At 38.6% G+C, this 17,191-nt stretch overlaps 1 protein-coding gene across 10 annotated transcripts in view; it reads left to right on the forward strand.

Moving 5' to 3' along the window:
• Nucleotides 1-17,191, forward strand: part of EPB41L5 (erythrocyte membrane protein band 4.1 like 5) — an 86,947-nt gene that overhangs the window by 30,828 nt on the left and 38,928 nt on the right. For 9 of the 10 annotated variants that reach the window (XR_006415492.1, XR_006415493.1, XM_044437972.1 and 6 more), the window contains exons 4-14: nt 539-581; nt 2,658-2,736; nt 3,252-3,296; nt 4,172-4,224; nt 6,982-7,102; nt 7,892-7,979; nt 9,061-9,149; nt 9,523-9,592; nt 13,315-13,484; nt 15,319-15,425; nt 16,756-16,783. Coding sequence is in view for 8 of the 10 variants with exons in the window: in XM_044437972.1 (XP_044293907.1) it covers nt 539-581; nt 2,658-2,736; nt 3,252-3,296; nt 4,172-4,224; nt 6,982-7,102; nt 7,892-7,979; nt 9,061-9,149; nt 9,523-9,592; nt 13,315-13,484; nt 15,319-15,425; nt 16,756-16,783 (893 nt within the window). In the remaining 2 variants the exon portion in view is untranslated. Of the gene's footprint in view, nt 1-538; nt 582-2,657; nt 2,737-3,251; nt 3,297-4,171; nt 4,225-6,981; nt 7,103-7,891; nt 7,980-9,060; nt 9,150-9,522; nt 9,593-13,314; nt 13,485-15,318; nt 15,426-16,755; nt 16,784-17,191 lie in introns of those variants that run through there. The other variant, XM_044437978.1, reaches the window with a different exon arrangement.

Genomic DNA, 17,191 nt, shown 5'->3' on the forward strand with positions numbered 1-17,191 from the left:
TCGAGTGGCCAACTGTGCAGTCACACAACCCACCCTCCGGCCCCGCTCGGTGTCGGTGAGTGGACTTTTTCGTCAGTACCGAACATTTCCATTATTTCTTGGTACCAATCTAGTTGACAGTAGAACTAATTTTTCTCACGTGGGGGCATCCGTTCGGTCTTCAAAGACTGAACAAAATGGCGGACGCTCCACTCTTTATAGGCTGTGGGGGAGGGGGAGCGGAGCTTTCCCGCCAAAAACCATTAGCTTGTAATCTTCTGGCCAAAGGCACTGCACAGGCACAGCACCCATAAGTGTGACTGCACAGATGGCCACTCAACAAACATCAGTTACAGGTAAGCAACCTGCTTTTATACCATGGATGTTTAACCTATAAAGAATTTAGAATAGAACCTGATTTTGCTTTTGACCTTGTTTGACAGTTTATTATACTTTTACTTTGTTTTAGGTTACTATTTTTAGTTGTCTGTCCCTCATAAAACATTTTTCTTGTGTTGAAGTAATACTGTTTATAATCAGTTGATTCTTCTTCTTCTAGCACTGGTTGGACAACACAAAGAGTATTAAAAAACAAGTTAAAAGTGAGTTGATTATATTTCTTACTGATTACTTTTCAGTGAAGTACAGTGGTACCTTGGTTCACGAACTTAATCCGTTCCAGGACTCTGGTCATGACCCAAATTGGTCATGAGCCAAGTTAAATTTCCCCATAAGGTTCAATATTAATAAGGTTAATCTGTTCTGTAACCATTTTTTTTTTAAATCAGAAAAAAGTGAAGCAAAGTGACAAAGAACAACAAAGATCGAGACCATCTCCCCCTCCCCACCCGGAGCACAAATGCGGCCATCTTCCCGCCACCCCCCCGCAGCACGACCAAGATCGTGCCCGTCATCCCTGCACGCGCCTGTCATCCTGGCGCGCTGGGGGGAGGGGAGAGACAGGCGCAATCGTGGACATGCTGGGGGAGAGAGAGCCGGGTGTGAACGGGGCGCGCTGGGGGAGGGAGAGATAGCCGCAATCACGCTGGTTGGAGGGGGAGATGGCCAAGATTGCGCCTATCTTTCCTGCAGGAGCGTGCCTGTGATCACGCACGTCTTCCCTGCATGAACGCAACTGCGATCATGGCCATCTCCCCATTTGTGTGGGGGGGGAGTTGGCTGGGATCTTGGTCACCACCAAGTGTGGAGTTCACGACCCATGTCAAAATTTTCATGAAATTTTTGTTTGCGACCCAATTTGGTCGTGAACCAAGGCGTTTGTGAGCTGAGGTACCACTGTATAGGTTTTTGTTTGTGAAAAATATGCTTTTTCAAAACATACTTGGATAAAATGAAACAATATTCGGAGAAAAATAAGGTAACACAGAAATTAGTATTATAACTCCTTTTGACATATGTCACATTGTTTTATTTATTTATTTGATTTATAAGCCGCCTTTTTCTTAACTAATTGATCATGAGGTGCTTGAAGTTGATTCATTATATGGCAAAAGAACTTTTTTAAAGTGTTCATTTATATATTGAGTAGCACCTTTCAACTTCCCATATCCCTTCTTTTCCTTGACTATTGTGCTTAAATAGGAATTGGGTAGAATATATTTCAGTCTTCATGTCCCTGACCTGTTGTGATTGCTGTGACTGGCCTATTGTGATTTCAGGCTTTTTGTATTTAAAGGAACTCTTTCTAATAAGAAAGTACAAAATGAACCAGAAACTCTGAATATCTGGTTTATCAAGTGTCTTTAATGGATGTTGAATCAGAGCATAAATAATTTCCTGGTCTTGGATTTTTCTCATCAGAAGGGAATGAGGTGTGGATCAGCCACAAAGGAATGTTGTGACTGTCTTCTTGGGAAAGGAGGTCAGCAGAGATTGCGAAGATAAAATACATGCAGCCTGCTTCAGGATTATGTGTTTTCCCTCTCTTACTCTTTGCTGTCAAAGCTTTGGCGTCCTCTTCTGAGGAGAATTGAAGTAATGCATTTGGTGGTAGGTGGTAGGCTGGCTAAATGCAAAACTGCCTTGTATTGAACAATTGCAGGACAGCCTGGGGGCATGAAGAATTATCCAAGAACAGAAAACCAGGGAGAGAGAAAGTTAGTATAAGGAGAAGGCTTTCTAGTGCAGGTAGACATATTTGTCATGCTTCAGCAGTCTGATACCCTTGGCATATCCTATACATACCCCTGTTAGGGTATGAATCTTTTTTAAAAAATTACTCCATCTAACAGATTGGCTAGCTCCACAGAATGCTACATTCTGAGAAAATATCATGCCCCCAAATGTGGCTGTTTTCTGTAGAATCTGTGCAGACAAAAATGTTGATAGCAGGTGCTCCCCAAAAGGCTATGAACAGCCAAGGTCTGTGGATTTCTCGTTTCATGGAATAGAGCTTTGTAATATTGGGATTAACCTAGATTTATCTGTTCTTGGCAAGACTACTCAACTTAATGTGATGTGACTGAGATGGCTTGTAATATGTGAAACTACTTTTATCTCTTTTACCATTCCCTTTTTGGTGGTAGGTTTTATCTCTGATACATTCTTTTTCTCCTCAAAATCCTACCTAAGAGCACCTCATATTTAACCCAACAGCTAATGAAAGCATTTACAAAATGTTATTCTTGCTGTCAGTAACCCAACATATTCTTTTGTAGTTGGCCCACCATACTGTCTGCATCTTCGTGTAAAATTTTACTCGTCAGAGCCAAACAACCTACGTGAAGAACTCACAAGGTATGCTGTATACAGTGATCCAAACAGGAGAGCTAAATAATGTATAAGAGTTTATAGAATCTGTGACTGATTTCTGTCAAACTAATCTGAACATGAGCATTATAAGCATGAGTGGTTGTGTTTCAGTGGAACATACCTGAAAGACAAAGATGGTCTGGGAGGTAATCTTTCATAGGTCAGTTAAAGATTAGTAATCTTAATTATGTCAATTAGTATAACATTTTGGAGGAAATATTGGGCACCCAGTAGTAAAGTTTGCAGGCTTGTTTCAAAATCCATCCTTCTCTCTGCTTCCTGTGTATATTACTGCCTTGTGAGAAAAACCAACTAGGAAAGTAGCAGTCCTTAATTAGAATTGTATCCTTGTTTCCAAGGTTCAACAGGGAGATCACAGTGCATTATTTTATCCTATATATGTTCAGCATCATGCTATCAGTTTTTACCCATGGCAGTGTACTCTCCAGTGCTGAAATTCTTCACTTGAACTTTGTTCTTGCTTTTCTTTTCCAAAATAGGTATTTATTTGTTCTTCAGCTAAAACAGGACATTCTCAGTGGGAAGTAAGTACTATTGATAATCATTAGTTACTAATCATAGTTACTCACAGAGCAGTAGGTATGTTTACTGTTAGCAGTAAACATTTTAAAATTTATTTCATTATGATTAATACTTATATACCCTTTATTGTAATATTGCTAAGTGATTTACCTATAGCAGTATTAAAATCATAGATTAACATATGCAGTATTATACCCATAGCTTAAAACATGCTATTAAAAACAATTTCAGCCACATTAGCAATAAAAGTAATACAAAAATAATAAAATGAAGCAGTGAAACAGTTAATTACAAACCAGAGGAAACCTACGCAAACAAGTGTGCTTTCAGGAGTTGTTTAAAACATACCGCATTTTGCACATGGTAGGCATGTCATGAGCAGAGCCAGCTAGAGCTGGGAGTTACACTAGCCCAGGAGGCCCCTTCTGACTCTCTCCGTTTCTATGTTTCTATCTTTTACACTGCATGGGGGATGGTGGTCCAAAGGGTTGGTCTTGCTAATGAGAGAGCACACAGAACAAGCATGTCCTTAGAAGATTTTATTACTTAAAGGCCAGCTTGATGTACATACAGGGCAGGTGATCTGAGTTGTTTGGGGCTTTGTATGTCAGGAGCATAACTATGAATGTGGCTTAGTCTGGATTGTTTTACACAGGTGTGTTGTTTATCCTTTAATAAGAGCTTGTGAAGTATATGGAAGACAATAGATTTATGAAAATCAAAGTACTTTAGGTTAAATATGATGCCTTAAACACATGTATGTTTAAGTTTGCCAAAAACCCATCCCTATCTTCCATCCTTTATTGAGTCCTTGATCTATAATTATTTCCTAGACACTGCTGTAAACAGTTGCCTCACTTTTCCTCTTCATTTTCAGGTTGGAATGTCCCTTTGAAACAGCAGTGCAGTTAGCAGCTTACATGTTACAGGGTGAGTTGCCTGGAATAAATTGACATTGTGTTGTTGAACTGCATGATGGGTTTCTTATAGCAAACTACATTTGGATGCTTGGTCTTAACATTGCCTACAATTCAGATGGATTTCAGTATGGGAGCTAGTTCTGGCTGGTGATGCTTTTGTACCTGAAAGATCTATTTCAGTTCACCTCATACAAAGGATTATAAAGCTAGTAGGGCTCAATACTGTAAGGTTTATCACCAGGATCTTGGCTTGCCTGCTACTTTACGCTCCAGCATGATTGGGAAGTATGAGTGGAATCCTGGGGTGTGGACGAGTCCTTATGCAGGCATAGGTAATGGGAAGACCAAACCTTTTAAGTGAAATAACTGTTTCTAGCAGATGGTTCAGAACCTTGGGTTTGTTTGGAAAAATTCAGTGAACTCCAAATTATGACTTGTTGATTGTTATACTATGTGAATTATATAACAGTTGGCTCTGAATCAGAATCTGGCACTGCCTGCTTTCAATTGTCTTTCCTGAAAGATCTGTCAACTTTGAGCTGTATTGTAGATTGTTTGTCATAGGTCTTAAAGTTGCTTTCTTGATTCACCTTGCACTAAATTTTCAAACACTTTATATATACAAGAATACTCTGTGCAAAGTTAGGATAGGGTTCTTTTTTGTTTTGCTCTGTCTTTTATTTCAGAAAAAATGCTAATTTATTTTCAGATGAGTAATTGAATTCCAGTGCATTATTTTTGTATAATCAGAGCCCATTTTAAGACTTTAAAACCTGTTTATTTAGAAACAATGAGCCTACAACATTTAATGGAACTTCCAAGTCAGTATGCTTAGGAAGACATCCTTTGGTGATATTAGAGTTGCTGGTATTCTGTTGTTTAGATAGTTCTCAGTGTAGATAACAAGCCTGTAACTGGATACTCAAAACTGCCAAAGAATAAACTGTGTTAAAGGTCTGTTAGTCATGTATCAAAGGTTGCTTTTAACATTTATATATATCCTTTGGGAAAGAGAATTTTGGAAAATAACTCCTCTATTATGAGTTACCCTTCACAGTGGATACATTTTTCTTACTATAAAGTACTGTGATTGGCAAATATTATAAATAATTGTAGCATATTTTTATGCATATAGGTCAGAAAATAGGGAACATAAGGATTTTGTTTCTTGAGTTTTCTGTAACTTCCTCTTTAGATAGGGGAGGAGACACTGAGGATATCCAGTATGAAGATAGACTGTCCAAAACTTCTGATTTTTTTTCCAATAAATATATAAAGCCATTTGCTTGCTGGGATGGTAGCATCCATTTGCTTTGATGTTGTACTTTTGTTCCTATTAAAGGTCTCTTAATATGAGTTAGATAATAACATAATTAGAGAAGGTATGGGTTTGTTTACAATGTTGGACAGGTAATTTAACCTTGTAATTCCACAGTTGAAATCCATTCAGTTTTCTGAAGCTACTGATTATATGCATCTTTTCAGTTCAAGATCACAGCATCAACTGACCATTTTGGTGGGTGTAAGAAACCTTGAGAAGCTAGGAGATGTTCTGAAGTGGTAGGAAAGTAATAGGTTGCAGAAAACTGAAGTTGCTTGGGTTTCAGTCAGTGCTGCATACCTGCTTAAAATAAGATGCAAAAATGTAATAGCCAAGTAAACTATGGAATTTGCTGCCAAAGGAGATGGTGGTGACCACCATTTAAAGGGCTTTAAAAAGAATTGGACAGATTTGTGGAGGAGGGAGGCTATCAGCGGCTACTAACCTTGCTACGTGCTACCTCCTTTACCCAGAGGTGACATGCCTACATACACCAGATGCTGAGGAGCTTGGGTAGGAGGAGGTCCTGCACCCATCCTGCTTGGGGGATCCTGTGAGCAGCTGGTTTGCCACTGTGTGTACAAAGTTCTGGACTAGATGGACCTTTGACCTGATCCAGCATGGCTTTTCTTTTTTTCTTGGTTTCCTATAACATATGAGAAAAACCACAGACATTCAGGGAATCCTCACTAGAAAATGAATCATGTTACTTGGTAAAGTGGTGTTTTTTGGAGTTGCTGGTTGCAGTCAAATGCAAAGAGGTCTGGAGTAAGCATCCAGCATTCTTGGTTACCTCTCAGGGGCCCCACCCCTAACATCTGTCCTGTGCTCTACTTTGAGGCTTGTCTGGCTTTAGCACCTTACATTATTCCCATAATATCCTCAGATGATATTACAGAAGTGGGCACTTGCAGACCCAGTCATGCAAGAGGTAACTGGCACTAGATAAAGTGGGGAAGATCCACCAGTATAAACTGCTGGCCAACCAAAAAGCACTTTGCCTAAGTGCTCCTCAGTCCTAGAGCTGGCTCTGTGCATGGATCTGAATCATTAAAGAAGGTTGCAACTGTTTCCAGAGTCTGAGCCCAATAATTGCAGCTTCAAGGAACCACAAGTCAGTATGTCACTGGCTATCCCGCTTTGTTTTAAGAAGGCTTTCCTTCGTGTTTCAAATAAACCATCTAATAATAAATTAGAAATAACTCAAAATCTGTTCACTTGAAAAAGTACATATGGTACGATGCAGCTTGTAACATATTTTTCTCAAAACCATCAACTCTCAATTTTAGCATGTTTGAAACAGTGCAAGTTCATAAAAGGTTGCAAATACTTTGAACATTTGAAGAAGGATTTAATGAAACATTTTAGGCACTTGCAGGTTCCGCTTGGCTAATTAGAAAATCTGGTTTTACTGCAATTTTCTCCAACTGTTCCTTAATTTTGCAGCTGAACTTGGTGACTATGACCCTGCTGAGCATGTCCCTGACATCGTGTCAGAATTCAGATTTGTGCCCAACCAAACTGAAGAGATGGAACTGGCTATTTTTGATAAGTGGAAAGAATACAGGTAACGAATTCCTGAATTATAGCATTCAACATTTGCTTGTCTCCATTTCTCTTTGTAGACATTCACTTACTCAATAGGGTGCCAATAGTGATAGAACTGTCCCCACAAGTATATTCCAATTTTTGTTGGGGTGAACTAGAATATAGTACACCATCTTTGTCCTGTTGCTACCTGCCAGGTTCATAAGTTACTTTATTGCAATGAGCAGTTAAACAACAGTAGAGATTGTTATGACTAGGTCATTGTTGAAACGATAAGCTTTTACTGCCACTGATGCTTGGTTTTCAGTGCAGGTTTCACCAGTTGTCTTGGAATGGACTCCAGAAACTGATAGGGAGTCTGGAAGCTGAGCCAACAAAATACTTCAGTTGGAATGGTTGTCCCCCCCCCCCCCCCCCGCTTGAAGGTTTGATGAAGAGGAGACTACCCTTTGAGCAAGAATAGGTTGCCTTTCACTCTAAAGCAATCACAGCAAGCCCCATCATAGCTGGGAGCAAGGGATGCCATCTAAATGAGTTTGGTTTCTGTTCATTCTGCAGCCACAGCACCTCTTGAGGTTCTCAGTAAAACTGCGTAAGGTTGCACAACTTGAGTATGCAGTACAATATTTTACCAAACTTGGCATTTCAAGACCAGAAATGCAGATATGACAATGGGCCAAAATTAAAATTTATTGTAGACCAGCACTGTTTGATAGCTTCTCCTTCTTTGTGCTTTTTCTAAAACTTCATTTTCCTCTTGAGGCATGTTTATTTTAATTGTCTGTTTCTTGTAACAAATTATTTTCAGGGGCCAAACACCTGCTCAGGCAGAAACAAATTATTTGAACAAAGCAAAATGGCTGGAAATGTATGGAGTAGACATGCATATAGTCAAGGTAAACTTGATTATATAGTGTGATGGCATGCTTAGTATTGCATAAACATAAACATGCAAGGGAAAGAGAATGATAGCCAGTGTGGAGTATCAGGAGCGCAGGACCTGGGACTCAGGCAACCTGGTTTCTAATCCTGCTCAGCCATGGAGCCATCTGGGTGACTTTAAGCCAGTCACAGACTCTCAGCCCAGCCTACTTCACAGGGCTGTTGTTGTGGGGATAGAGCAGGAGGAGGAGAATGACGTAAGCAGCTTTGAGTTGTAAGAAGAAAATGGGCTATAAACTGAATAAATAAGAAATAAATAATAGTCTGTTTAAGTAAACTGCAGTCTATGTTCCCAGTAAAAATGGGTAAGATCTACTTCTTTTTAAGCTGCTTCTACTAAACTGTAAAGCTTGCCTAGAGAAACTTTTCTATAATAGACAAATCTGATGGACATGATGATTGGCCATGACCTGATCTATTTCTTGCATACTTGGGTGCTGTTCCAGTCACAATGAATTTATACCTACATGTACTTGAGTTCCTAATCCTTAAATTTAAATATATTCAGAATAAAGACAAGATGTTGAGTTAGAATGCTGTAAAGAACACACTTAATGTTCTATAACTTAAAGAGAAAATTGAAAAAGAATTGGCAAGATCTTTCTTTCAACTAGTGTGTTTATAACCAAGCTGGTAAGCATAATGTAAACAGTTTTCAGTGATGCACCTATTACAAAGCTTGAAGAACAACATAAGTAAAATGTTTTATATCATCACGTTTGTTTTTAAAACTTAATATTCTGTCAACATAGCTTTATGAAGTGCTTAGAGAAGCCAGGATCGTATTAATAAGTAACAGTAAAAGTTGCATTAGTTAAAGCATAAAGGTTAAACATAGAAAAACAAAGCATTTCAATGTTTTTTGCAGACATTTTTACAAACCAGAATAGGGTGTTTATTGAGTAGCATGCTTATTAATATATCTGTGACTTTAATTTTTCAGAAATATCTTAATAAATGAGTAGTTAAATTAATCTGCAGTAGCATACAGTCACACCTATGGAAATTTTCTAACCTAATTTCAATTTCTGTTAGGCAAGAGATGGCAATGATTATAGCCTTGGACTTACACCAACAGGAGTTCTTGTGTTTGAAGGAGAAACCAAGATTGGATTGTTTTTCTGGTAAGCTGGATAATGTAAAATTATTTTGGAATCTCTGTAGCAGAGTGAGTAACACATGCAGCCCCACACTGTCCCCAAATGCAGTGAAACATTTTGGGGGCAGGGGGAGGGAGTGGCATCTGCAGTGTCAGTGGTTTGGTACTCCATAGCCATTACATAATTGTAGTGGTTCTAGTATCATACAAGAGTAAGAAGAGCACGAGTTTAAAGCATCCTGTACGTTAAGCTTGTAACATTTAAAATACTGTTTCAGTGTACAACCTAAGATAATGCTTGGTGTTGGGGTAGACAGGGTTTTATTTTGCAAAATCTGTTTTTACTAGCAGTAGTTGTAGTAAGGTACTTTGTTCCCTTGTTTTTTGCTTCCTTACAGGCCAAAAATCACGAGACTGGACTTCAAAAAGAATAAGTTAACACTTGTGGTGGTTGAAGATGATGAACAGGTAGATAAAAAATTGTGTTCACTTTGCCTTCTATTGAAAAGAAACAATGCCTAAATGTTTGCTTTGGTTTCATAATAATGAATAACAATGGAGTCTTTACTGCAGTGGACTAGGTGCCAGAGAGTGAAATGATACCAGAATGACATGGGGTTTTAAATGATAACAGTTTGTCAGTAGCTGAAATATATATTTTCATATGCACCTTTAAGTATCCTTAGTTGCTGGAGAAGTGGGTAGTGCTAGAAGATGAAGTAGGTGTATATAGGCATCACCCAGCCATGATTAAATATGATTTCAATGGAAAAGAGGGCTTAAACAGTGTTATATGTCTTGGATGCCATGGTATCCCAAAACACAGGTACACTCGATATAGTGATTAATTGTTTGCCAAAAGATGAAGTGTAACATGGGTTGTTATGCTTAACATTTATGCCAAGGAGAGCTATTAGCACAGAATCGAGAGTTGAATCAAATAATATTAGCTTTATGAAAGATATACACAATTTAAAAATATGTAATTTTGATGCATGATAGGAACTTCAGAATTTGGAAGTTAAAAGCTTTTCTTTGGAGTCTCTTCTCTGACATAAGAATCTTAGAAACATGGTTTTTAAAATACTGTAGGGATTCATTAAAATTACAGGTGCTCACTTGTAAGAATTAATTGTGGGTGTTTCTGCTTTCTTGTAGGTTTTGGATATGGGTTTTTTGGTCTTGATCTATTGTTAAATCTGAGGAACAGGAGATTAGATTAGCACAATTAATGGTGGACTGGTAGCAGTCACACTAAACTTAATTTTAAAAACCAAGACATAGAGTATGTGTCAGAGGTGCAGAAATTAGGGCTACCAAGGAAAGAAACAGGAAGTGTGCTAGGGATTGTGGCAGTGGACGAACCGAATGCAACAAGACAAACTAGGATTGTAGTGGCATGGGGTCAGGCAACACACAGGTTAAAACAGAGATTACAGAAATTAGGAAATGGATGGCATGGGAGAGGGGGAGACATTAGAATGTGGATATTTACCTATTTCAGAGGACGACACTGTGTACACATAAGTGTGGTACACTGATCCCCGTGTGGGGCCTCCATGAAGTGACCCCTCCCAGGATGCCCAGCAGCACCTAATGTGGGCATGCTGCCTATAGTCTCTCACTGCTTCTAAAAGGAAAGGCTTCGTATTGGTCAATTCTGAAATTACCTTGGATGGCTTTCTTTGAATAATTTTCAAAGGAGCAGTCATGTTAAAATTTTTCAGGAACAATAACCAAGGGAATGTTATTGCAGAGAACAATCTTGCAACTCCAGACATATCTGGTTGGACAGTTCTTGGAGCTGTAAGAGTTACTGTGTCTAAAAATGTGAAGGATTGTCCCTTTTTAAACAAATGGATATTTCTGTCAGGAAAAAACCCTTTAAAAGAAACTAGAATGGATACCAAGCTTGTAAAACTTTCACACTTTCACTTTTCTAAATACCTAGAATCTTGGGAAAGGGTGGACAGGTGCAAGGAAGCTGACGTGTCAGGTCCAGAAAAAACCCTAAAAAATTTCACTGCAAAGGGGGTGATCTACTGGCCTCCCCTTTTCAAGTAAAGATGACTTGCAGCTTTGGTTTCTGTTGAAGGCTTACCTTCTGGCAGTTGTTCAGAGAAAGCATAGTGAAAAATGCAGCCTCTTTAGATCAATCCCCATAGTAGGTTCCTGCTGGACTTGCGCATTGCCGAGGCAGGACTTGTCATTCTGGGCCCATGCAAGTCCAGCTAAAACATTGTTTGAAAACGTGCACAAATCTCTTGTGCTAAAGAGTAATTACAACAGGACAGTGAATCAGTGACAAACCCTCCAGAATGCAATGGGGGCACTCTGAAGTTGCCATCAAATTGAAGATTGTAGGGAGAGGGGGGTGGCATCATGGTTCCAACAAATCCAGCAGCAAACTGTGGGTTGTTGGTGTGGTTTGTTGCCCATAAACAAACCAACCTACAGGAATTAGTCCAGGTTTGCACAACTCATCATGGCTAACCCTCTGAGAAAGATTATTGTACTACCCAGTCACTGAATCATTCTTAATCAAAACAACTATAAACATTTGCAAGCTCCAGAATTCCCAGGCTTTGCATATTAGTAGGGTTGTTCCTATTTAGTTCTTGCCCTGATGCTAAGTGTTTGCTTTGGGGCAAAATTGAGATTCTATAAATAAGGGCTGAGAGGTACACCTCAGAAATAACAGTGCAGCAGAGCTCTTGAATAACACCAAGCAAGCAAATGTTTATTTTGACTGAGTGTAATTCCTCACTCCCTCCTAGTTGTCTGACAAAAGGTAAAGTCTCAAATTCTGCTTCTAAAGAGACTTTAGCTTTAGACTTTAGCTTTAATAGTTAATCAGTAGCTCTGAAGGCAAAATAGAACACAGTATGACAAGATACAGTGTTCCTAAAATTGCCTTTTAACAACTTCTAGGTATAGTCTTTTCCTTTTACTGTAGAGGGATATAGGTTATAAGACAGTATGCTGCCAATAGGTACTTAGGGGAAATGATTGTGAATGGTGACCTACCATGCTCTGATGATCCAGCCAAACACCAACAATTTTTGTTTGAAAGAAAAATAGGGCAACCTCACTTGAATCCAAAATATGTAATCTAGATAATGATCCATAATTTACAAATGGATGCACATGAGTAGGATTTGTGCCAATACTTGAGATGTATGTGTTAAATAGAGGTAATGAGTTTTCTGAGATGTACATTCTAAATGTGATAAAGAATACATTCTGATTTGGTGGGAAATCAGCTTAAGGAAGATAGCCAAAACCTACAAGTGCTGCAAGGGCCTCTTTCAAAATAGAAGTACAATGTAATGCTTACTTAAATGCAAAGATACTTTGGCTAAACATCTTGAAAAACAGCCTTCTCTGTTCTAATTACATTAGCCATTGAGTTCTGCTAGACTATACTTGTCTACAAGAAAAATTCTTGTAAGTTAATGTAAGGGTTGTTTAAAAACATAATTCTTCCTTTGTTCCTTCCTTTACTTTTTAATTTTGTATATAGCTTTTATTTTTATAACTGTAAACATATTAACTTCCCACACTGAAGTGAGTTGATAGTGGCAGGTTGGCTTTAAGATACTTACCTACATCTTCAAAGATAGCACATTTAAGTCTTGTTCTTTTCTGTTGCAGCTTGAGTCATCTTAGCCTTAGGGTAGGTAGAGTGGGTAAGCTTAATATATTGAGATTGCACACATTATGTGCAGTTATTCCTCTGGTGTGAGGAAAATGGCATATCTTGCTCATACCAATATAGTTGAACACATGATTAGTTGTGACCCAATGTTTTTAAAAGAAGTTTGGTGTTACACTGACCGGCATTTAGCAAACTTGATAACTGTACTGCTTTTTGCACATTTAATCATAGCAAGAACAGGAATAGATGATCAGTTATTTATATTTTATCTCCCCAGCTTATTGTCTGCCAAGGAAATAGGAAGAATTTGTTTCATCAGTGATATACTAAGGAGAATGTTGTTCTTAAAATTGTAAATAATTTCTTCAGGGTTTTAGAAACCTTATTGGTAGAACTTCTCTTTTAAATGGCTTTTAGCACACTCAGTGCAAAATCCTTTTCTTCTGGAAGTGCATTGTTTGTAGTGATGATGTAAAGTCAGTATTTGTATCCTTTTATTCCACAACACCATCGTGGTGTTCATCTTTTTAAGGGCAAAGAACAGGAGCACACTTTTGTCTTTAGGCTGGATCACCCAAAGGCCTGCAAACACCTGTGGAAATGTGCAGTTGAGCATCATGCCTTCTTCCGCCTCCGTGGACCTGTCCAAAAAGGTTCGAGTCGATCAGGTTTCATTCGTCTGGGGTCACGGTTCAGATACAGGTCAGCAGTCCCTTCTGTTTAATATCATCTTTCCTGCTGTTTCTCAGATAATGCACAGGAAAACATACCTGGTATCTAGTTTGTTTGTAGTGATCATTTCTCCATATCTTCAGTGGCATGAAAGAAAAGAATTTTTCATAGTTCCAAGCATAAAATTCTACAGGTTGTTAAGCTTTGGCCTTTCTGGTGTTTGTTCAGCAATACTTTTAAACAGGTATAGGCCTTTCTATCTTATCTGTAAGCCTGATAAGAACTTGTTTAAAGATGTCATAGCCATAGAGAACAGCCATAGGTACTTGCAGACTGAAGATGATAGGATTTAGTTTACTTGGCATATGAGTTTGCTCTAGCCTACTCTCAGTCCTCCTCCTTCTAGGCCTAAATTTTAGGAATTTAAAAGTCAGGACCAAAATGGTGAATTTAGCCTACAAAGAGTTTGGGAGCCGTGGAGTTATTATAGTATTAGTTTGTTATGGTTTTGCCAGCAGTCTTGTTATTGTATTTTGAACAAATAAAGTTTCCAAATGCTTTTCAAAGGCACTACCACATGGAGCAAATTCAGTAATTTAATCTGGATGTAACCATTACGTATAAAATTATGGCCATCGGCCTTTTCCAAGAGAGAGCATGTGGCTAGTGCCCCAGCTGAAAATATGTGTAAAGCATTCCTAGCCTCAGCTACACCATGCCTTCTAGTTATAATGCTGGGTCAAAGAGCACTGACAAGTGCCAGCCTGCACTTTACAAGTGGAATCTAATTTGCAGCCCCAACAGGCAGCCTCCTGGTTGCCTCTTTGTTGTGTGTGTGTGTGTGTGTGTGTGTGTGTGTGTGTGGTTTCCCCCCCTTCCCTCCGCCAGCCAGGAACACTTCTATCTCGCCTGGGCTAAGTTTCCTTTGCTCATATCCAGTTTTATCTTCATCTGAAATACTTATAAAACTTTAACTTCCCTCTGCCTGTTCTTTCCTTTGGCATTCACACAAGTTACTTAAAAAATGAATGATAGAAGTGGAATAAGTAATGTAGGGCTAACCATGTGCAATTATTGTTAATGCTTTATAAAATTTGGATTTCTTTTCACAGGATGTGTTAAATCTTTGCTGATAATCATCAACTAAATATACTTCTGGATTGTGATCTTCTAGTCATGTTTCTTTTTATAATCTTTGTAAGCCATCCTGAGATGCCATGCATAAGGGATGTCCTATAAAAGTTTTAAATAAATAAATATAATGGCATTGCCTTTTTCTACAGTTGTGGATTTTAAGTTTTACATTATAAGCTCATCTAGCAAGAATCCTATCTGCTTCATATTTTTGTAGGAGGTAGAAGTAAGCACATGACTTCAATAGACAAAAGACCACAAAAGAACCAAGATGTAGGTGAAGCAATTGAATTGAAAGAACCATACTTCCCCTTCTCACAGAAGTCCCATCAGTCTCCTGGAAATGCTACACAAAGGATTGGGAACCTTGATGAATGGAGTAAACAATGGTATTGAAAGAACAAAGGAATCCCTGAAAACTGGGCAAAGGCACTTTCCACGAGTGAAGTTTTTCTCAGAGAAGGGGCTACCACTCAAGTTTTTGTGATGCCCTCTTTCCGTATCACTCCCCCACACAGCAACCTGTTCCATTCATAGAGTTCTCAAAACCCTCTGTGTAGTGTTGGTTCAAGGGTTACTGAAGGTTCAGGGGGTGATGAGATTTCCTTCCACCAGGCCAGTGGCACACAGTTAAATCTGGATCCCATTTAACATACTTAGAAGAGCCATTTCAGCACATTACTGTTCTCTTTAGTTCTTACTAAACTTCGTGCACCTCTCTTCAATTTAGTGGGAAAACAGAATACCAAACAACAAAGACCAACAAAGCCAGAAGGTCAGCATCATTTGAAAGAAGGCCCAGCAAGCGCTATTCAAGGAGGACACTGCAAATGAGAGGTACCTGACTCATTTGTAGACACTGTTAATGCATTTGATTCAAAATGTTTCTTTGGCTCACAGTTGACTAGCTTAATAGAATGTAATTTTTAAAAACATCTTATCCCCATACCATACCTTAAACTGGTTTTGAGAATAAAGAATGCTTCCAAAACAAAGGGCAGTGTGATATGTAGGGAGGTCTGATGTTTGAGAAAAACTAATCTGTCTCCCTTGGTTTGATGGAATTAATGTTGTGGCTTGTAGGATCATGACCAGTATGGCTAACTTGGGTTTGGTTAATGGGAAGATTACACTGACCCTTTTCACCCCATTTCCACAGACTTACCCATTGTATGCAGAGGCAGTGCCCATGAAATGTGATAGGTTAGATGACTTAACGCCAGAAGTCTGGTCCAGCAAAGGTGCCTCACTTTAGATTGATGGATACTTGGGAAGAAATGAAACCATGTCTGTCAAACAAGAAAAAAGTGTATACACTCCTTATCCGTGGATATGTTAATTCCCTGAATAGGCTAACAGACACTCTGTGGGTCTCCAAAGTTGCTTGAGGGAGAGATGTTTCAGTTCCACTTCCCAAGCTGAAATCAAAAGGCAATACTTCTTACCATGGATTTTATGAGGTTAATCTCTTCACCACTGCAGAAGCTGTCAGTAAACACACCAGCTCTAACCAGCTTCTCAGGAGATGGGAATGATGAAGCTGCTTCAGTGAAGCATATCATTTCAGTTCTCACAGCTCTTACCAAAGGAATATACTTGGCGAAAGCAGTTTCACAGCTGCTTGAAATTGGTACTCTTCCTAACTAACACAAGACCATAAGTCCCTTTCATAGCTCTAAAATAACTATCTAGGCTTTTAGACACTGGTAAAGTTCAATATGCTATATGTTAAACCTTAATAACTTCCTTGTCATTCTTCTCCCATCCACTACAACATCCAATGCGCATATCATTTTACAAATCATCACCCACATGCCAGGTGTTTACAAGTTTGTCATAACATTTTGTGCCATATCTTTATCTCTAAAAAAAAATCAGTGCAGGTTTTTTCAATTCTGTGTGCTGATTAGTTCTTCTGTGAAGGTGGTTTGTTAACTGGGGGTTGTTCAATCCACTGTTAATCCAGAGAAGTCAGGTTAGGGTGACACTAGATAATATCTGAGCAGTTCAACTGGAAATTGTATGGTGTAGTTGATATATGATGTAATTAACCCACTACAGCCAGTTGTAGGTTAATTAACCTATGGTTTACTGCACTTATGAGAGAAAGGGCTCTATGCAATTGGCGTGTTGGACAAGTGATAATTTTTACGGTGTTTTATTGCAGCAAACACTACTAAACCGGAAGAAACTAGGTAAGACAATTATCTATTTAATGTCATTCTTATTCTCAATTTAAACCTTATCTCTGAGAGGGATTGTTTCTGGAATTATTCCAGAAGAGGAATGTTTGGAAGATTTATCTATATTCCCATATGGGGTTATAAGGAAACTCTGATGTGGATTTCATATAGTGCAGTTTTTCATCCTACATTAATTTATACTGCATTATTTCAGAATTCTGAAATTTAAGTGAAAATGAGGAAAATCTAGTCTTTGTAGTCTTCTGAGACTTTGAGTACTAATGAAAATAAAATATTATTAAAATTATTATTCAGATGCAATGATTTACAGAGACAAACTCAGGTGGGAAAGGGTGGCCGGGCAGGGCACAGAGAATGAAGTTACCTGTGCATCTTCCTATACTATGGAGTATATAGCAG

The sequence above is a fragment of the Varanus komodoensis genome, unplaced genomic scaffold, assembly GCF_004798865.1.
Source record: "Varanus komodoensis strain SLA01 unplaced genomic scaffold, ASM479886v1 scaffold32, whole genome shotgun sequence".
NCBI lineage: Eukaryota > Metazoa > Chordata > Lepidosauria > Squamata > Varanidae > Varanus > Varanus komodoensis.